The 22383-nt window shown below is 49.5% G+C and overlaps 1 protein-coding gene across 1 annotated transcript; it reads left to right on the top strand.

Moving 5' to 3' along the window:
- Positions 1-1262: 1262 nt before the first annotated feature.
- ephb3a (eph receptor B3a) lies at positions 1263-20911 on the top strand. Its single transcript, XM_076972487.1, has 16 exons — positions 1263-1671; positions 4629-4693; positions 5798-6082; positions 6207-6594; positions 8413-8568; positions 10315-10650; positions 11167-11291; positions 11525-11681; positions 11970-12078; positions 13221-13273; positions 13386-13508; positions 14251-14498; positions 16025-16243; positions 17339-17488; positions 17938-18131; positions 19450-20911. Exons 1-16 carry the CDS (start codon positions 1608-1610, stop codon positions 19553-19555), a joined length of 2778 nt encoding a protein of 925 aa, XP_076828602.1. The 5' UTR covers positions 1263-1607; the 3' UTR covers positions 19556-20911.
- The last annotated feature ends 1472 nt before the right edge of the window (positions 20912-22383 follow it).

Here is a 22383-nt window from a genome sequence, read left to right as displayed (position 1 = left end):
ACTCAAGCGAAATCGGATTTTGTTTGTTTTGGCCAGTAGGGTTGTTTCTTTCTCCCTACAGCATATGCTATATACACACATACAGCAGGTGAGGATTGGTGTGTTGGGATTCAAACAACCAATAATTAATTTTCGAAGCGACTGAGCGGATATTGGGATGCGGCCACAAAGACTAAAATCCATCAAAAAATGAACATTATCAAATAATCGTGCTCTCCAAATACGGTCAGTATTTCTACGACCACTCTCGCACTGATCATCGAGTCACTATGGTGTGTCACACACAGGCTGGTCTGCTCCGCGGATTTTTCTGCCTCGTTTTTAAGGCTGGGTCACATGTAGGACAACACCCCCAGATTACTGCTCTGGGCCAGCACCTGACCGTGAGGCCCATTCTTCCTCTCCCCTCCTCATCCTCCTTTTCCTTCTGGGGTGTTTCCTGGCCACTCTCTGAGAGTGACCAAATGTCCATACGCCACAAAATGTGCTCCTGTGGAGACCTGCTGGGCTGCAAAGGGTCTGGGCCTTGATTGTATTATCACCACAAGACACGCGTCCAGTGAACAGATGTGCAGGTCGGTCCAGATATGGACACCACAGTGTGGTGTAGAGAGGTTTACGTTACGCAATTGTCTGTGTTCATGTTCACAGCATGATGTTACGCCAATCAGTTTGTTACACCATTCAGTTTGTTAGAAACACCATGTAGGTGTACGATGAGACTACCATCCAACTTCTCTTCTGTTATCAGCTTTTGATCTGCAGTGGGCAAACTTCTTTCAATTTATGAGAAATTAAACGATAAGGCGTAGGCCTATAGCAGTTTAGTTTGGTCAAACTACAACGCCGGAGTCATGTTCACGCATGAACCCAAATGCATGTCACGTGGTAGCATTTGTGACGGCGCGTAACGCCGTTTAATTTAAAATAACGTTTAATATTTATATTAAAATGCACAAAAAACAACTGTAAGGGGCGCTGTGTGACAACTATTGTGTTGTAGACACACGCTCAACTAGACATCCGAGTTATTACAGCAAAAAAAAAGGTGAACAATAGAATTAAAATCAAAGAAATAAGAACGAGTTTTCCGAGTCTTTTGGCCATTCCACTAAAGGAGTGTGGTGTAAGTGTGGAGTGAGCGTTGTTTACCGCAGGGGTGTGCCCCCCAACACCGTGTGAGGTTGAGGGCTGGGGGGTTCGGACTGCCCCCTCCTTCCTCTTCTGCCCCCCCCCCCCCCCCCCCCCCCCCCATCCGTCGCTCCTCGGTCTCGTATATTGTCACTCGTACGTGTAGTCGCGGAGAAGCAACAGCTACTTTTGTAGCGATGATGTGGTACACGTAGACCGAGCCGTGAAGCGACGTGAGTGACGGCTGCGAGGGGGGAGAGGCTGCTGGACCCGCACTCCTCGGCTCGGTTCTGTGAGATGAAGGGAGACCGGAATGTAGTGGGGGAAATGGATATGCCTGTGAGCTAAAACAGATTTTTCGCGGAGCAAGCGGTCGTTAGTCGAGTCTCGGTGTTTGTGGTTTTACTAAAGTGCGTTGAGATTTCGACCTGCAGGGTTAGTGATAAACTGCTATTCATGTTGCAAGCCCAAGGTTCATGACGATGGCTCTTCTGCTGTTTTTATACAGCCTTGTGGTCCCCGCGGTCTCGGCTGTTGAAGGTAAGTCAAAGTGGTCTTTGTTACGGGCTGGACTGTTTCGCAATTCTGTATGGGCTTTATGGCCATGAATACAATGTGTTCCGTTATCAGTTTTCTTTAAAAGGAGCAAACGCGAGTCAGCATCTTTAAAGCGCATTGATTGTTTCGCTTATTCAAACGAATAATTTGCTATACGATACACGTATGTATACGAACTAAAACTAGTTTTTTTTGTTTATATATACATTTTCACGAACTCGTTCGGTTCATGCAATTATTCTTGTTTCATTGTGTCGGAATGTCGTTATTTTTGCTATGATGGACGGATAAGCTACAAGAATAAACGTCTTTCTTGGAACATTTATACTTTTCTTAGATTACAGTGCTACCTATTGCAGTGAAAATCGCTCGAGGTTGTCTGTTATGTTTGCACAAAATATATAACCCATCTCATGTTGCATTTTGCAAGGTTTTGAAATACTAATGATTATCTTTTACTTTTATTCAAACACGTATGTCCCGGTGGTGTGTTTTGAAATATAATATACCATTTCCCCACAAATGTAAGAACTGTGGACTGTATAGACCCTTCCCTGTTCAACCCAGTGATTACATGTTTGTTGTTACATGTGTGTGTGTGATACTGATAATCCCATTCTCGTCTACACGCCATTTGCTCCGTTACACTCTTTTTGTTCTTATATACAAAAAAACCCCATTTTAACGCTCAGTGTTAGTTTTCGTGTATGTGCGTGCGTGCGTGTTCGTGCGTGCGTGCGTGCGAGAGATGTTCGTCTACACATGTTGTATGTAACATCGATATGTAAGACAATGCGTTTTCTCCAGTGAGTTTAGTATTAACAAGCCCCCCGCTACCCCACCCAATGTAACCTCAAATAGCTTCTAAAAGGTTCTTATCAGTGCTTGTGACACACCTTCGCAGCGGAAAACCTCTGGGCTGGTCAGGTGTAACACCTCTCAGTCCTCCAGAGCTTTTAGTGTGAGCCCAAGCGTGATGGAAATGACGTCACGGCGAGGCATGCGGCGCGCGCGCTAACTGGCAGCTGGGGCTGCATCTGCTCACTTGACCATCACAACGCTACGAGGAAAAGACAGCAGGTCACCTCGCATTTTACAGCCGCCACGCACCCACGAGAACGCAGTGGGCTTCTGAAACGTGTTGAGTGTTAATTGCGACTGTGGCTTCTGGTAAAGGTGCCGTCACAGATAAGTGACACCAGGTTCTGAAGTGACCAGGCCCTGGAGACGGTGCCTCACCCACCTCTGCTGAGGTCATTGTGAAGTCATTCCTGTCTCAGAAAAAATTGAACTTCGTCTGTGCTTTTCCAATATCGGTTTCACAACCAGAGGCTCATGCCTGAGCCAGGGGAATAGGGGGTGCCTTATTCCCGTGTCTTTTGGTCAAGACAGTGGGTTTTTGAGGTGTTGTTTATGATGAGAATACGTTATCCGATGGCCTACCCGCGTCTGGCTAATTTCTAGCCACAGGACAGCCTCAGGCCCGCTCACCGCCGCTCGTGCAGGCTCGATTCGTCATCAGTTTCAGTGTCAGTGTCAGAGCTCAATCGATGTTGGGAGCGCGTGCTCGCGCGCGCGCGTGCGTGCGTGCGTGTGTGTGTGAGTGTGTGTGTGTGTGTGTGTGTGTGCGCGTGCGCCCGCGCGTGCGCACATGCGTGCCTGTGTTTATAAATGTGTGTGACTCAGACGAGGGTCTCACACAGGTTTCCTAACACAGGACATTAGTTATACATCCGTTGAGGTTAAGTGGGCATTGCCACCCTGTGACATGAGAAAAAGTGCAAAACTTCTCCTTGGTACCCTGAGTCAACTTGGACCATCTGTCAGAAACCTCCATGTCAAGGGGCCGTCTAAAAATTATTAATGTGTTGCCATACAGCGCTGCTTAGGGGTGTTTTAATTGTTCAGTGGGTGATTAATCTTTCTTGACTAATAACACACACACAAATATTTAGTTCTTTAATTTGTATTGCTAATCTAATTTCACTGTGAAAATAAAGTCATATAGAAATGTTTGAGAATGCCTGCTTTCTGTTCCGGGTGACACTGTACATGATTAATAGCTGTTTGGAGAAAATGAGCAATTCAAGTGTGTTTCTGCGTACGCAACAGGCAGCCCCAAAAAGAAGAGCAATAGCAGTGAGAGTGTGAACTCCAGGCCAGTTCAATGCACAAGCCGCAAAAGTCCTGCAGGAAAGGGCATGCACGATCATAATGAATTGATCAAAGCATCAAAGCAACTTCCCTCCACTTATAATTATATGAATATTTCACACAGCCTGATGCCCTTAAATTCACCCAATGCATCTCTCTCACTCTATAATTTCCACAGTGATAAAAAGGACGCATCCAATATGCATAAACGTGTGTGTGTGAGTGTGTGTGTGTGCGAGATAGTGTGCACTGCCTGCACTGTATTTCCCAGAGTCCTAATCGGCTAAGTTGACGTTCTTCTCTGAATATTTCATGGCTACGCTTGCAGATGTGTGCGTCACTTTAATTTGAAGTGAACGCTCGCCCCTCATCCAACAGCAACTCCACAAAGTGAATAAAACATTAGCAGGCGTGCTGCCCCCGCGCGGGCCAGCGTTGGCAGTTTTGCTCTGCTGATTGCGGTGTGTCTAGAGAGCAGGGGACGCCGGGGGAGCCGAACGCTACTGTCCGTGCAGCCGCGCCTCGAGGGAACGCGACAGGCCCGCGTTCCGTCTGAGCTGCCGCCCGCCGCTGTCGGTGCTAGATGAAGGAGGGACGCGCGTTTATCTAGCAGCCGATGTGAGAACTAGCCCCCCCTGTCCCATTCAGCGAACAAGGGGGCAAATGCTAATCGATGATGAGCTTGGTTTGGGAGGGCTGCGGCGAGGATGTGTGTTAAAATGGTGTAGTGTGGTGCTTGGGCATGGCCGGCGTTTGAGTCTTTATTGATTATCTTTGGCTTGCAGAGACTCTTATGGACAGCAAGTGGGCCACAACAGAGTTAGCCTGGACCACCTACCCAGAAAGTGGGGTAAGTGAGTGTGTGTGTGTGTGTGTGGGAGTGTGTGGGAGTGTTATCTGTCTAAAGGGGACTACACATACTTTACACTCATGTCTGTCTAAAAAAAGAAAGAGAAATGAAAATGGCCTCCTCTGATAAACTGAGTTTTCCCTGAGGCGGTATCCATTTCTGAAAACGTTTTTTTTTTCTTTCTTCTGTATCCAAATCATGGCGTCACTTCATTTTACCTGTATGACCAGTAAAGGAAATTAAAGCTCCACTAATTTTGACCTTAAGCTTGACAGAACCAATAACCCCCCACACCCCACACCACACCCCCCCCCCCACACACACACACACACCACACCCCACACACCCCCCCACACCCCCACGCTCTGCTCCTGTAGTACGATTTGTCTTTGGAATGTGCATGCAGAATCAGTCAATGGAAACGATGGGTTGCCATGGCAACAATCTTAAGCAGTCCGGTCCCCTCTGCTGGCTGGCGCTCGATGTCTGGCATGCTGAAAGCCATACATCATCATAAGTAATGTGCTCCCGCGCACCCCGAGATAAACACATGCTTCCCCCTCGCCGCTCCCCGTCCTAATTGTGTTGTGCGAGGTTCTCCGACCCAAATGTCACCTTGGAAAATGTATTATATTTACCCAAATCGCTGACAGGGAATTCACTCGGTCATTGTGTACAGGAATCACACCTGGTCCGGGCCTTGAATGAATTCTTGGGCACCAACTTCTAGATCTCATTAAGGATGAAGAGGTCTAGAGCTTAATTCTCAGAGTCTAGGACAGAATTCTAGAGAAATGGAGGTTCTGATCTCATGGCTAGAGACGGCACAAAGGGGCTTGATTGAAGAGGGAAGATTAAGTTTCACATAAAGTAGAGGAAATACTTGATAGGATGAGGATGATTAGCATATCAGCGAATGACCTAGTTTTGAAGCCCTTCAAGCTAATATGTAACACTACTGACAGTCAGCATTGGCAATCGAATGATCGACACTTGTCAAGTCCCTCTCAAGTCTCGGAAGAGTCTACGGCCCGTCGTTCCCCTGTGTACTTCCTGATATCGCCTGTGGTTCCCCGAAATAACACGACACCCTCTTTCCTTCAGTGGGAGGAGGTCAGCGGCTACGACGATTCCATGAACCCCATCCGGACGTACCAGGTGTGCAACGTCCTGGAGCCCAACCAGAACAACTGGCTCCGGACGGACTTCATCCCACGGCGGGGTGTGCTGCGGGTCTATGTGGAGCTGAAGTTCTCCGTGAGGGACTGTGCCAGTATCCCCAACATCCCAGGCTCCTGCAAGGAGACCTTCAATCTGTTCTACTATGAGTCTGATGGAGACACAGCCACATCGACCAGCCCTTTCTGGCGGGAGAACCCGTACGTGAAGGTCAGCCTGGCTGTGTTTCGTGGACTTGGGGGTTTTTTCACCAGACTCCTGTGCAAGAGCTTAGACATTCACTGCCAGGACTGAATATCTAATTCTGAGACAAGATGTCCTCCTTCTCCTTTAGGTGGATACCGTTGCCCCTGACGAGAGCTTCTCGCTACTGGAATCGGGGATCGTCAACACCAAAGTCCGCAGCTTCGGCCCTCTCTCCAAAGCCGGCTTCTATCTGGCCTTCCAGGACCTGGGCGCGTGTATGTCCCTCATCTCTGCCAGGGTCTTCTTCAAGAAGTGCTCCACCACCATCGCCAGCTTCGCCGTCTTCCCCGAGACAGCCACAGGTGCGGAGGCCACCTCGCTGGTCATTGCCGCAGGGGCCTGCGTCCCCAACGCCGTGGAAGTGTCCGTTCCTCTGAAGCTGTATTGCAATGGCGACGGAGAGTGGATGGTTCCCGTGGGATCCTGCACCTGCATGCCGGGCTTTGAGCCGGCCAAGAAAGACACCCAGTGTCAGGGTAAGTGGAGGCTATTGTCCCACTAAAGCGGCTTTTCACCGAAACCTTCTGAGTGATTTCTAGCGGATGTCACAGTCTGAAAAGGAGAGATAGCAAGGACGTAAGCAGGTCGTGAACTTGTTTTGGCGGGCGTGGTGTGTTTTTACGACATAAGTGATGATTCCAAGGTCACAGAGCGTGGTTCTTTTATGCCTCTTCTCAGCACAGACAGCGTATTATCTGGTTCCTTATGGTTCAAAAAGATTCAAACTTAAAAAGAAAAAAAATTGATGGTGCAGTTACCAGTTATGAGGGGTTTCATTATGAATTAGAAAGGGGGAGTGGTGAGTTTGGGGTGGCGTTTGGGGGTGCTGGGGGTATCTAGAAGGGCTTTCTGTTCTAAAGAATGTGAGGGATTCACCCAAACTGGAGTGCAGTCTCCTCCAAGCGGGGGCTGGGTTTTTCTGAAGTGGGGAGAAAAAGCCGACCAGCAATGGGTGGAGAGCTGCAGTAGCATCGGAGAACAAAGCAGCTAGCAGCAGCATGAGCTGACAGATCTGATAGGGTCCTAACACAGAGATAGAGCAAAGACGGATGACACTGAAGTACAGAGGGTGGGGGGTGGGGGGGTGCACATCCTGTAAGCCAGAGAGAGGGTGGGGGGGGGGGGGGGGGGTTGGGGGAGGAGATCCACAGGGCAAGATAGAGGGGGCACTTGATGGGACAAACAAACAAAGAAAGACAATGAGAGCCAAGCAGGAGAAGAGAGACCGAGGGAGACTCCGGCTAATAAGGGCCGAGTGTCCGTGTCCTTCGGCCTCCTCCCGGCGGTGGAGGCCCTTCAGGTGGAGCGGAAGTTCCTCGGAGAGGGTGACTGCTGAAGAACTTCATTTTGTTTCCATATGGGCGCACCTTAAAGAACTGATAAACGACTCCCCCCAGGGTCCCAGCATGCTTCTGTCCCAGCGGGGTGGGGGGGGGTAATTTCCTTTATCACCTCACCGGCTGTAATCCGCTAGCTGATGGACGCCACAAACACTCACACCAGGGACGCAGGGAAGCCTGTTAGCATTTATCTGTCAGGCTGGGCATGCTGTCAGTTCTCTCTTGCTCACTCTCTTTCCTATCTCCTATTTTTCTCTCTCCCACTCCCTTTCTCACTCTTTCTCTCACTCGCTTACTAACCCCACCCCCCCATCACACACACACACACACCCCGATTTTACAAGCTACACCCATCTCTCCCTCTCCCTCTCTCTCTGAATCCGGAACGCCATGCGTGTTAAGGGGCCACTTGCGAAGATTTTCCTCTTTCTTATTATCCTCCCGCCGCCTCTTTCATTCGTGAAGTAATATAGATCATGAGAAGAATACTGACGCGCCTCTGTACCTGACACATAATTCAGCCCCTGCAGTATGTATAGCAGTGGAGGGGTGCATTCAAGCATGGAGGGAGCACGCGGGTCTGATAGTCTCCACATTATGTTTGATTTGGCGGTAGGGTGTGGCGAACCGCTGCTCTGAAGGAAGAGCAAAATAGCAGCTCCACATTTTCTGCAGCAGTCCTGGTAAATAATGTACAAATCAGGCCTGTTGCATAAGCAGTCGCTTGCATTCCCAGTAATTATTTTGTCATTTATGTGGCTGCGTTAACATCATCAGTCATATAAAACCATAGAGAGAATTATGGCTCTGTCTTTTGAGGAGCATCAGTCTGTGTGTTTTTGGACAGCCAGATTTCAGTCTTCTGGATGAAATATTTGCAGGCATATGCGTGCGTGTGTGTGTGTGTGTGTGTTCCTGACCTGAGCAAGCCTTCTCCTTGTGTGTCCTGTTCAGCATGCACTGCAGGCTCCTTCAAGTCTAAACAGGGCGAGGGTTTCTGCATGCCCTGCCCTCCCAACAGTCGGGCCACGTCCCGTGCCTCCAGCGTGTGCGCGTGCCAGGGCGGCTTCTACCGGGCCGACGGCGACTCTCCCGACTCGCCCTGCACCAGTAAGCACCGCCGTCTCTGCGCTGGCCCCTTCCACCATGACGCCTTTCAACCCGCCACGTTTTCTGTCTAATTCGCTCGATGACACGGAATTAAAAAAAAACGATGAAAGGTCGTTTTCTTTGCTGTTATCAAAGCGGATTGCAGTCTGGCTCGGCCCGAGGGCTAATCATGCGTAACGCGAACTTGCACATGGAGTTAATGAGCAATCCACGCATGAACCGGCATGCATGTGCAGTCACCTCTCTAAATAGGAGCAGCTTATTTACAGTTTTTCCCTGTTTCGGATGTGTTTAACAGAGGGCCATGTGTTTAATATCACTCACAGAAAATCATTTTCCTTTCAGTAATCGGCCCTAAAGCTCAGAATTCATCAGGGGGTTGTTTTGTTCTTTAGATCTGCAGCCTCTGCATTTAATTAGTTTGCATCATGACTCACTGAGCCGGAGTCAGAGGTCTGAAATTCGACCTGACCAACGACGCCGTATCCCGACCCGCCGCGCCAGCGTCCAGTCGGATGCTCTCCCGATGAATATGCGCGGGTGATTAACTAAATGAATCGGCGGGGTCCGCCGAAATGAGTTGGAATAAACGCCCACTTTTATCTGGCCCGTTGGGGGATTATATTTGATCCGGCACAGTCTGGCAGTTGGCAGCACGAGTTTTCACACTCCGGCCGGTTGTGGAGCACGTGCCCGCTGTAAAGTGTGTGTCCGGATTGGTGCATCATATCGAAACTCAAAATCATGCAGCATGCAAGATGATCCAGATATCCAGATACTCAAAGGTCAAGCCACGTAGCACAAGGCCATGAGATAGAGTCAAACGCTCATATTACAGGGAGTATACAGTGTTTAGTAGTTTAATGATATAAGAAAGACCATGTTACTGTTTAACATAACAGTGTGTAATATTACATAGTGCAGTGGAATACTGTTACACAGTGCAGTGAGATGGTAGTGCATGTACATTTTGTACAATGAAATTGCTTTGAATTGGATTGTGACATTATACTGTCCTCTTGTACAGTATGGAATACATAGTGTGATTATTTTCATTACATACCAATGTGGTACTGTGCTACAGTGTAATGGTCTGTGCACTGTGCTACAGTGTAACTGTCCATGCACTGTGCTACAGTGTAACTGTCTGCTCTGTGCTACAGTGTAACGGTCTGCTCTGTGCTACAGTGTAACTGTCCATGCCCTGTGCTACAGTGTAACGGTCTGCTCTGTGCTACAGTGTAACAGTTTGCGCTGTGCTACAACGTACCGGTCTGCTCTGTGCTACAGCGTAACAGTTTGCGCTGTGCTACAGCGTAACGGTCTGCTCTGTGCTACAGCGTAACGGTCTGCTCTGTGCTACAACGTAACGGTCTGCTCTGTGCTACAGCGTAACAGTCTGCGCTGTGCTACAGTATAACGGTCTGTGCTACAGTGTAACGGTCTGCGCTGTGCTACAGCGTAACGGTCTGCGCTGTGCTACAGTGTAACGGTCTGTGCTACAGTGTAATGGTCTGTGCTGTGCTACAGTGTAACGGTCTGTGCTACAGTGTAACAGTCTGCGCTGTGCTACAGTGTAACGGTCTGTGCTGTGCTACAGTGTAACGGTCTGCTCTGTGCTACAGTGTAACGGTCTGTGCTACAGTGTAACGGTCTGTGCTACAGTGTAACGGTCTGTGCTGTGCTACAGTGTAACGGTCTGTGCTACAGTGTAACGGTCTGTGCTACTCTCCTGGCCACCCTCAGCTGTCCCTTCTGCGCCGCTGAGCGTCATCTCCAGCGTGAACGAGACCTCGGTGTCCCTGGAGTGGGCCGAGCCGCGGGACTCCGGCGGCCGGGCCGACGTCGTCTACAACGTGGTGTGCAAGAAGTGCCCACATGGGGGCGGGCCCTGCGCCCGCTGCAACGACAACGTGGAGGTGTCACCACGGCGACTAGGCCTGGCCGAGCGGTGGGCGGCCGTGAGGAACCTGCAGGCACACACGCGCTACAGCTTCGAGATCCAGGCCGTCAACGGCGTCTCCGCCAAGAGTCCCGCCGCACCTCACTACGCCACCGTCAACATCACCACCAACCAAGCGGGTGAGGGTCGGCCTGTGGTTTTCAGTACGCATAGCTGTGATTGGCTGTATGTTTTCCCGTCAACATTCCACTTTGTGACATTTCGTTTGGTAGTGCCCCGGTTTTCATTAACGGTCCACTTTTTTTGACAACGCAATAAGCAATGCTTAAACATTCCCCATTTCTTTCTTGATTTTACCTTATGGCTGTTATAGAGGAAGCCATTTAGGGTCACTAATACTTCCTTAAATGACAATTGCTTTGGTTGTAATGTGACAAAACTTTAATAAGTCTTTGTGATGTAAAATGCTTTTTCTAAAATAATGAGATGATATTTGGTGAAAATGTTAAACTAAAAGTAGTTTAACATAAAATGCTCAGAATGGTTAAAAAAGAAAAAAAACTGTAAAACTACATAAGCATCTGCTCTCAACAGTATGTTATGGACATGTGCTTGTGTGATATGGATTCTCTCTCTCTCTCTCTCTCTCTCTCTCTCTCTCTCTCTCTCTCTCTCTCTCTCTCTTAATCCTGTAGCTCCCTCGGCCATACCCACAGTGCACCTGATGCGAGCCACAGCTAGCACCCTCAGCCTCTCCTGGTTGCCCCCGGAGCGGCCCAACGGGGTCATCCTGGATTATGAGATCAAGTACCAGGGGCAGGTGAGAGACGGTACACGCAGAGCCAGCACGGGTGGGCCTGGACTCGGATTAAAACGCCCTGGGTTCCTCTCCCAAGCCCAGGACAATGAGAGGAACAGATGGCCCTCAGGCACAATGACAGTTAACTGCAAAACAGGCGCAAACTTGCTTGGTTCAAGTCACTTCTGTTGTTGTTGTTGTTGTTGCTGTTTGAGTGTTTTTTTTTACTGTGCATCCACATATGTGTGTCACAGGGAGAATCTTTCTCTCACACGGTCACCGCCCAGACCAGCTCGGCCCGGGTGGAGGGCCTGAAGAGCGCTACGGTGTACGTCGTCCAGGTCCGAGCACGCACCGTGGCTGGGTACGGCCTTTACAGCAACCCAGTGGACTTCAGCACAAATCTGCATGGTACACACATACTTTTCGTTAAATAGTTCTGTTACCATGCTGTATGAACCATCTTGTGCTATAAAAATCTTACGCAATTGTGTCTTCTCTGTGTAGTCTGTTCATAATTATGTCATACATTTTCATTACGGCTGAATGTTCTTTATTAAGTAACTTCTGCCGTTTTTTCCTGCTGGATGATTACATGAGAATCTTATTGTGTTCCGTGGCTTTCAATGTGGTTACATTTCTGTTTGGGGCTACTGAGCTCATATGTAACGATTTTTGATTGGCTGTGTGGTGTATCAGATGATCCGGAGCGTTCCGTGCAGGACCAGCTGCCCCTCATCATTGGCTCGGCGTCGGCTGGTTTCGTGGTCATCATCGCCATGGTGGTCATTGCTGTGGTTTGCCTCAGGTGAGAGTGGGACACCAAGCCTCGCAATCATGTTTCATATTACGCTAATGGGGCTAAACACAGCGGAAGGACAAACCCACTACCCACGTTCCTCAGTGTTCTTTAACATGTTGCTATTTCAATGCCTTTTTCGCTTGAAACTCGTCTGAAATGCGGTGCGCTTTTGACTGCCTTTGCCTTAAAAGAGACTCAGGAGGAACACTGACAACGTTTTTTAAAAGTATCCGGCTTTTCCTGTTTTGCGGAGGTGTTGTGACATCATGTTGCTCTTCCGTTCGTGGTAGCAGAGGCTAGAAAAGAAAAGCGTGTCTTTAGATGTCACAGGTTCGGGTTTGGGCTCAGACTCCTCCACACTCGGCAACGAATGCGCTCTGAGACGGTGTCTGTGTTAGCTAGTATTCCTGTCCAGCCCTTCCTGATCACACCCAGTCCTCCCCTCCATTCCCCAACGGGCCTCTGCTCTTCTTTCTCATTCATGCGTTCTGTTTTGCTACTCTTGTGTGTGTGTGTGTGTGTGTGTGTGTGTGTGTGTGTGTACGCCTGTGTGTGTAAGCAAGTGCGTGTTTGAGCGGCCCTCTGTGTGCGTGGGTGAGAGGCGTCGTCCTCCTTTGCCATCCATTTAAATTGGAGATGAGATGCTAATTAGCAACAGGCGTCATTGTTAGCTCAGGTCAGGAGACAAAGGGGGGGGGGGGGGGTGTCCAGGGGACGGTGCATTCCAGTAGACCCCGTCTGCCACCAGGACCCTTCCAAAGCCCTGCTTATGCAAACCCACCAAAGCAGGGGCCCACCAAGATGACTCCAGCACTATGGACACCATTCAACACCTATTACCTATAGACACACACCATCAGCATGGGGCGAATCAAGTGTGCTTATTCAAAAAGTTGCTTGTTCATCATGCTATGACTCTGGAGGGTAGACAAGGTGGCTGCCACAGCCGGGCTGCCACAGCCGGGCTCCTGCAACCACTGCTATGGTGGTCCGGAACATGGGGCCCAGTGTGAAGCCAGTGCAGTTGCACACAGGGAATGGTGAACGTGCTAATCCTGAGAATGTGTGTGTGTGTTTGTGTGTGTGTGTGTGTGTGTGTGTGTGTGTGTGTGTGTGTGTGTGTGTGTGTGTGTGTTCTGGGCTTTTAGGAGACAACGCCCTGGCTCTGAGCTGGAATACACTGAGAAACTCCAGCAGTACGGTGAGTTTACTCTGCCCCAGATGGCAGGAAAAGCACTATAGATTACAGGAAACTCATCTTCGTGTCCTGGAGGGTGGAATTCGGTGCAGTAAGCCATTCCTTTGGCTCGCAGTGTCTCCAGGTGTGAAGGTGTACATCGACCCATTCACTTACGAGGACCCCAACGAGGCCGTCCACGAGTTTGCCCGCGAGATCGACATCTCCTGCGTGAAGATCGAGGAAGTCATCGGAGCAGGTAAACAAGGCATTTCACAGTAGAAAGAGTGCTTTCTGCACACACACACACACACATCACCTACCTATTTCGACAAATCCGTCCATCAGACAAAACAGCTAAGGTCTAATCCGAACGAACCACGATAGCTAGCATTATTTCTAAGTGATCGTTCAGCATTCCAAGCAGAGGAAAGCAAGGAATCAAATGGCTGTCTAGGCTGTCTAGGGCTCTCGGAGGTCTTCCACGTGCCCAAACCAGTAGCGCATTACCATATTTAAGATGTAGCACTGTCAAGGGACAGGTGGAGGACTCGGCTTGTACGTTAACCAAATGACTGCATGCCGCTTGCCTGCTTCATCTTCATCTTCATCTCTCTCTTTATGTCTGTGCTCGTCTGTTCTTTCCTTTCATCTCATTTTATTGCTCCGTCTCATCGTCTGTCGTTTGCTTTTGCCTTACACATTTGGACCCAAGTTACACTCTACCCTCGATCGGCTGTCCCCTCAGCAGTCCAGACTTGTCCTCTCTCTCTCTCTCTCCATCTGTCCCTCATCTGTTTGACATCTGACACCCTCTTCATCCCTTTCTTGGCTTTCTGTGTTCTTCACTTCCCTCTTCTTCTGTGGAGCTTGTCTCCAGCCTTCTTACCACCAGTGAGTTTTTTGGCACCTTGGCTCAGATCTGTATTCCTCCAATCACCCGCACCCCCACCCCCTCACTCCTTTCCTTCCACTCCGTGTTTGCCCCCCCCCCCTTTCAGGAGAGTTTGGGGAGGTCTGTCGTGGCAGGCTGAAGCAGCCCGGCAGGAAGGAGATGGCGGTGGCCATCAAGACCCTGAAGGCGGGCTACACGGAGCGGCAGAGGCGGGACTTCCTGGCGGAGGCCAGCATTATGGGCCAGTTCGACCACCCCAACGTCATCCGCCTGGAGGGGGTGTTGACCAGGAGCTGTCCGGTGCTGATCGTCACTGAATTCATGGAGAACGGAGCTCTGGATTCCTTCCTCAGGGTGAGTTTGGCTCTGTGGGGCTTCCGAAAACAACGGCAGATATCAGTGGTTTTATCATGGTCTTCTGAGAGAAGAAGAGAGAGAGGTGCTGTGTGTTCCACAGACCCATTTTAACTTCATGGCCTCTAGGATTGGGCCGATAGTTGATGCCATGGTCCATGGCTGTCCTCAGTGTACAGCGTCATGCTTTTCCAGACATACCTTTCTTCTTTCACGTAGGCATTTAAAAATAATACAATAATGCCTTATATTAATGTGTTTATTTTGTAGAATCTATATCTCAGCACTGAAAACAATTCATGACAGTGGAGAAAATGTTTCCTCTGCATTTCACTTTGCATACATTTCCATTTTAAAAGATTGCTGATTAAAAGGAAGGCTTTAGTGAACACATTATTTAAAACAGAGGACATTTTAAATGTCACATATATGATTTTTCATGCTCCATTAATTAACAGTAGTAGTATGAATTGGATTAATTGAGTAGTCACTGGAAAAAAGCATGAAATAATATATATAAGAATTTATAGTACCTTAGTAAACCTTGTTTTCCTGTATATATAATGGTTCTCTTCAGACATGCCTGTTAGGCAGACATTACCCGACCCTATTGCTGCTGTTTTGACTGTGCTGGTGGGAGCTGGATTCTAGCCATGTAGCCTTCTGATTTCTCCATGACGACAGAAACGCTCGGTATGCCTGTGTGAGGCACAGCACCTGGGAATTTCTTTACAGAAATAACCCCGATTCACCTACAACCTGCTCCAGCCTCCGGCGTCTCTGCCAAGACGGTAGTCGTGTCGAAAAGACTCAACAGAACCGCGCTGTTCTCAAATGACCCCTCGTCTTGCGGGCCCCGCGTTTCAGCGGTTCTTCTCCATTTACGGATGGCACCACAGCCTTTTAGGCTTTTCTCACTGACCGTCACATGAGTCAGTCTTCACCCCCAAAGATCACCTCCTTACAGCATGACCTCGTGCGTTCACGCTGGCTCAGAACACACAGACACATATCTACATGCGCCCACAAACGCGGGCTTCGACAAGAATCTTCTGGAACATCTGGGGGGAAGAACAATCTCTAGGAGCCTGTAGCCAAATCGTTCTCTCCCGCAGTGGGAGCACGTGCAATTGTTTAATGATCTGATTATCTTCTTCCTGCTCCGAGGCTCAGCGTGAGTCATGGGGTATTTGGAGAGGCAGGAGATAGAGAATTGGGTCTCTGAGACTTGTGTCTTACTAGCATTTAGAAGTTGGTAGCATGGTAGTGTTAGGGACGATGCATCAACGCTCCACGAAAAGGATGTTCTGCCTTATGCATGCATGAATTAACAGGCAGAAGGAATTCTCCTAGGAGATTAGCTACCGTGGAGACGAGCAGGTTTGCCCATCACATCATCGCCAATTCCATTATCTCAGGGAGGATTACTCAGCACGGCAAACGGAACCGCGGCGCCAATTAACCCGATTCGGAATGGCGTTGTGTGGCGCACCTGTAACCGGCGCCGTTCGTGTCTCCCGCTCCAGCTAAACGACGGCAGGTTCACGGTGACCCAGCTCGTCGGAATGCTGCGAGGTATCGCCGCCGGCATGAAGTACCTGTCGGACATGAACTACGTGCACCGGGACCTGGCCGCCCGCAACGTCCTGGTCAACAGCAACCTGGTGTGCAAGGTGTCCGACTTCGGGTTGTCCCGCTTCCTTGACGACAGCTCGTCGTCCGACCCCACCTACACCAGCTCACTGGTATGATCCCCGTTTGTCAGATCCATAGTGGAGATTTTTGGTGGAAATTGCCTGCAAAATGAGAACTTGCCATCCATTCCCATTTTCAGAAAGTCTGAAAAATCCTTTTCCAAAGGATACTTTGAAAAGAAATGTCTTATCAAGCTGCACTACAAAATGTTACATCTTAGCAAGTGAAAAGATTATAAATCTAGTGTGAACATTTCTCATTTTGAGACTGCTGTAAAGATGAGATTATTTAATTTATTTCTGGGTATTTTCTTACTTGTTTGTCATTTTATTAGGTACAATTCTCACTATATTTGCAGATAATTTGTCTTGTTCGATGATAAATGTTTAAAACAAGAACGTTTACCTGCCAGAATAGGGAGATAATAAAAAAGAACTTCAAAAATAACCAACCCATTTAAATGTGTTAATTTCATGTGATTTTTTTTAGGCCTTTGGAAATGGGTATAGAGCTGTTTCATATGTAGATAATCTGTTATCAGCCTCGGCTGCCTTACAATTTTGAATTAGAAAGTGCCAATTACATGCTCTTGGAAACATCTCAGTTTGTGTGGGGGAGAGAATTCTGTTCAGACCTTTCGCAGTAGCTTGTAAATTGAACATGGTACAGATGTTAGCATTTCATGGTTAGCATAGTGCATTTTATGCTCTGCCATTAAATTGTGATACAGGCTGTCTGTGCCGCTTGCTTTCCTTGGCCATCTTTAAGGAGTTCAGCATTTCGAGCTCATGGGTGGTAAACCACAGAAGCGACTGAACAGTTTAGATAGAATAGTACTTTATGGTATTAACTTGTTTTGATAAGCTTCTTTGTCCTTGCTCTTCCGGACGTAGTTGTTTCAATCCAGAGATAGCAAGAGCCATTTTGCTGTTGCTTGTGTGTCCTTAGCTCAAATCAATGATCACACTGAGAAAGCCCAGAGGAGGGAAACCCATGAGAAAGTGTTGAGACTCCGCTCTAATTAGGCATCTGTAGACTGCTGGTGGGTTTGAAGTTGGCGTCTCGACTCGGCTAATGTGGTGCGTGGGCGCGCGCGCGTGCGTGCGTGTGTGCGCGCGTCTCCCTCTCCCTTCTCCACCTCACAGGGCGGTAAAATCCCGATCCGCTGGACCGCCCCCGAGGCCATCGCCTTCCGCAAGTTCACCTCCGCCAGCGACGTGTGGAGCTACGGCATCGTTATGTGGGAGGTGATGTCGTTCGGAGAGCGACCCTACTGGGACATGAGCAACCAGGACGTAAGTAGGCTCCTACCGCCCGCGTGAAGAAACAAACACTCTGCCTGTTTTACATTTTTATTTCAGTTCGGACAAATCGGGGGAGCAGGTACCAGGGTGTTGTCATTCTTTAGTTCTCACAAATGCGGAATATACATTCCGACTTTGTGCTTGCGCATCACTATCGCTCTGAAGGCTGTAAGCCCACGAGCGCTGTCTCCCCTCGCACTTGCGATGCCAAAAAAAAACGCTAACGTGAGTGAAATCTCCCAGGGACCAGCCAGCGTGATCTCATTTACATAACGCTAACTAGCCCCAGCTAGGTTTCGCTCACTCTTAGCGCCCTTCCTTGTGCTTGGCTTCAAAAACCTCCGCCTCCACCCGTCCGCGTCTTTTACTTTGTCTGTTTTGTTCGTTCCTATCTCGTTTTTGCCACGCGACCTCACCCGCGACCCGTGGGCCCGCCGCAGGTGATGAACGCCGTGGAGCAAGACTACCGGCTGCCTCCACCCATGGACTGCCCGGCTTCGCTCCACCAGCTGATGCTGGAGTGCTGGATGAAGGAGCGGAACGCACGGCCACGCTTCGCACAGATCGTCGGCACACTGGACAAGCTGCTCCGCAACGCCGCTGGCCTCAAGCCGCTAACCTCCGCCCAATCAGGGTGAGCCCCCCCCCCCCACTGACCCATCCCGACCACAGCGGGGCCGACTGACCGCGAGCGTAGTGACTGAGCATTTATGCAATCGTTTCTATATTTAGTTTCTCAGTTTAAAGGGCCAACATGTTCTTTACGGTGACCTACTGTAAAAAATGTCAACATCAAATAAGTGTAGGCAGAACTGGGAAACGATTACGGTGCAGAGACGCGTAATTTCTAGAAATAGGCGGCTGACCCAAGATTTTGGCAGCGTAGCTCTATGGATCTGGATTACTTTACAGCATGTATGTCTGCAGCATGCGGTGCTGAAACCAGCACCAAAATAGAACTTTGCACGGGCCTGGGCTTCTGTCCACCCAGCTGAATGTGCAGGCCAAGTTCGGTCCACACGAGAGCACGTCACGATGTGACGAGGTCTGACCTCCGCCGCGCGACCTCTGACCCTCCTGTGGCGCTGGCTGGGAAACAAAAGCACCAGCACCGAGGTCGGGGCCCGGTCCGGAGCCGGCCGCGCGGGACGGGCGGCGAGGCGAGATCGTGGGGTCTCTGGTTCAGGGACGGTGTGGGGTCGATGGAGCGATGCAGCCTCAGGGTGGGGTGGGATGAAAGTGGCGGCGATGGACGGAGGGGGGGGCACTCGGGAACGTTGGGCTGATCGGGTGGGGGGGGTTGACGCAGGGACGCGTGCCATACAGATGGAGGAGAAGGCACGGAGAGAGCGGTGCCTTTAATCAGCTTACTAATGAGCTTTTTAATGCGGCAAGTGATGAGAGCCGGGCGCTGTGTGTGTGTGTGTGTGTGTGTGGGCACAAGAGAGACACTCTTGTATGGAGGTGCATGCTGATGCCCTGCCTATGATTCATTTATGTTCACATCTGTATGCGAGAGCAGTTTGATGTGAGTCGGTGCCACGCTGCGGTCCAATCTCCAGAGCCTGCGGCTGCAAACGTATGCTGGGTGTGTGTGTGTGTGTGTGTGTGTGTGTGTGTGCATGAGTACCATTTCATTTGAGCATGTGCATACTTAGAACTCCTTTCATGTGTAAATTGATTGAAATACCTTTCACTGCTCTCGTCAGTTCTTCACTTAGCTGTTTTATGGGTCCTAAATGGTGAAGTCATTGGACACTGACTTGTGCTGAATCTTCTCACCCCCTCTTCACCCCATTTGCTTTCTCTCTCCTCCACCCCTCACACTTTCTGTCCTCTCACTCTCTCTCCATCCTCCCTTAATCCGTCTCTCCACGTCCTGCTTTCTCTCTCACTCACTCTTTTTCCCCCCGTCTTCTCACTCTGTTCGTCTCTGTCTCTCCCCCCTTCAGGGATCTGTACCGTATTGGCGGAACGCTACCCGGCCATCAGAGCAAAAGTTTAGGTGGAGTGCAGGACATGAGGCAGATGAGTCAAACCCTCCCCATCCGAGTGTGACCAACCAGGGACACCACCCGTCCCACCACGCGGAGACAACCCCTCAGACACTGAAGACCATACCATCCTCAGTAAGACCACAGGAGATAGCTGGGCCAGGTTCTTGGACAGCCATTGGAAGGCTCGTGCAGCGTTTCATAAATCTTATGTCAAACTCCACCTGAAGAACTTGAGGAGAACTTCCTCAAGGGCAACTGCTCTCGACGATAGACAGTATGTGTATAAAATACGAAGGGGGAGTTGTGTGGCCTAAAAAGCAGACTGTTTTTTGGAATTCTCCGTGACGGCGCCTCAGGCGGTAGATTTTTTTCTCTTTTTCTCTGCTTCCTCTTCCTGTCACAGCTTTCATGTTTGCACTGGACACTCATTATGCAGCTCAAATCCATAACCTTGTTTCTTCTACTCAGGTTAAGTTTGCATGCATGCATGTTTCTCTAACGGCGACCTTGTCAGCCATTAAAGGAGCTCTTGGTCCAAAAATGCTAACATGGCTAGCAATGAACAAAACGCGATGGGGACTCATTTGCGTTGTGCCAATAGACACCTTCATTCGTCGGTAATGTTGGCGTTTTGGGGTGAAGGATTCCTTTAATTAAACCGTTCCTTTTCTTAGCTGGCCTGACTTTCTAACGGTACAGGTGAAGACACAGACTGAAGTGTTATAAGATATCCGAGTAATATTTAAGACTTGAATGTGAGGCTGAAGCAGAAGGCGTTTGACAGTGACTTGAGGACTTTTCCCACGACGCCTCCTGCTTTTGTTTTTTCCTTGACCCTCCGAGACCTGCTCTTCTGATCTTTCCTTCATATTGAAGAAAGGATGGGTAGAGCGAAAGAGAAGAGATGCGCAAGAAGGGATTTTGCCCCAAAGAGGGCACAAGAGCCGTGGAGCGTAGGGACCCCGGAGGACTTCGAACGGTCATCTCCGGCGGGGGCATTTTGAGGGGTTAAGCCCCAGGGACCTTTTTACTAAGCTGGAGTCGACCCCTACATAAACACGGCAATGTTTCATTTTACCTCTGTTGTACTGTCTTCCATGTTACAGTGTTACGAATATCTCATCGTGGCAGACGGCGGACTGTGATTGGACACTGAACCGCAATCGCGGGATCATTGTTAACTGGAACTGGAGAGAACTTTGTGGAGTGGGCGTGAGTGAGGATGCACTAGATGCAGCCAAACAAGGAAGATTCATGTGCATGGTAGTTTCAGAGCTCTGTGATTGACCGTACCAGTGAAGAGAGGCAATGCATTGACTGTTGAAACCCGTCGTTTATTGAATAATCCAATTATTTCACTGTTACGAATATGCATAATTATGTAAATAAATATGCATATAATTGTGTAAATAAATACAGCCCATAAGAGAGGAAATAAGGGCCGCGCAAGTGATTAAAATGACCACCATCATCGATGACACACCCACTACTCAGGCACGGTGCTTAAAATTCCATTTATATGTCTGTTTGCTTCCCATATGGTAGTGTGTGATGTTCTGGGTTCTCTCGGGGGCTTGGAGGTGTATATGTGAACTTGTGGCAGGGTTTGTCAGCGTGATCAGAGAGACTCCATCTCCTGTGCATCTGCCTGATTCCCCCAGTCAGATGTCTCGGGGGGGCCCAGGCTCCCCCCCCCCCCTGGCGGCGCGTTTGATCTCCCCAATTACAGCAGGCGCTGCGGCCGGACCGCGCGAGCGGCTCGCCGGCGTCGTCGCACGCTCGCACGCTCAGAGAGGCTTTTTCAACTGCCACAGCAATTTACAGAGAGGTTGCCGGGCCTACTGTCGCTGGCTTTCTCCTAGCCTCTTCAGTGCAGGGAACAGGAGTGGGGGAGCGGGGGAGAGGGAGAGAGAGAGAGAGAGAGAGAGAGAGAGAGAGAGAGAGAGAGAGAGAGAGAGAGAGAGAGAGGGGGGAAGAAGAAGAAACGAGGGAGGTGGAGAGAGAGGGAGAGAGAGGAACAAAAGGGAGAGAAAAAGAAAAGGGAGGGTGGGGAAAGCGAGAAAGCGCCCTGTCCGAATGTGCTGTAATAATCACAAAGTGAGACTCCTCATTAAAGACTGCGGGGGATAGGGAGTGAGAATGTGTGTGTGTGTGTGTGTGTGTGTGTGTGTGTGTGTGTGTGTGTGTGTGTGTTTGTGTGTGTTTGTGTGTGTTTGTGTGTGTTTGTGTTTGTGTGTGTGTGTGTGTTTGTGTTTGTGTGTGTGTGTGTGTGTGTGTGTGTGTGTGTGTGTGTGTGTGTGTGTGTGTGTGTGTGTGTGTGTGTGTTTGTGCATGTGTGTTACAAACAGAAAGATGGGTACGGCTGAGGGTTCCTCCAGCACATTATAACCAGCGTCTCCTGCAAGCATTCTCTTGACTGTCAGGACACGTTCTTCCTCTGTCCGCTCCACAACTTGTGATTCCAATTAGACGCAGCAGACGTGTCCATCATTCTGCAGATACCCAGCAGCCCAGTAATGCTTCAGACAAAGGGAAAGGACTACACGGGGAACAAATTATTTACACTGTCTGTTATCACAGCTTTTCTTCTATTGTAAAAACCCACTTAGACTCACCAGTGTTCTCCAGATAAAACGAAATTGTGCTTTCTGTCGCATTAGCTTACTGTGAGGTTCGGTGAACTCGGATGTCGAAGGTTACCTTTTGGAAGTGAAAAAACAAAGGAATCGGCAGGACATTATTGCAGTGCCCACGCGGTGCCGCTCCAGCATGGATTACGCCCCCGGATTGTAGCGCTTTCTCGCCGTGACCCGCTGCCACGGTGCCTGGAGGAGAAAGGGTGTGCTAGGGGACAATCTGACCTGGCCGGTCTCCTCCCACGCGCGGGAC

This window comes from Brachyhypopomus gauderio, chromosome 14 (assembly GCF_052324685.1).
Source record: "Brachyhypopomus gauderio isolate BG-103 chromosome 14, BGAUD_0.2, whole genome shotgun sequence".
Taxonomy (NCBI): Eukaryota; Metazoa; Chordata; class Actinopteri; order Gymnotiformes; family Hypopomidae; genus Brachyhypopomus; species Brachyhypopomus gauderio.
The sequence above is the reverse complement of the archived record's forward strand: the minus strand, read 5'-3'. Positions and strand labels throughout refer to the sequence as shown.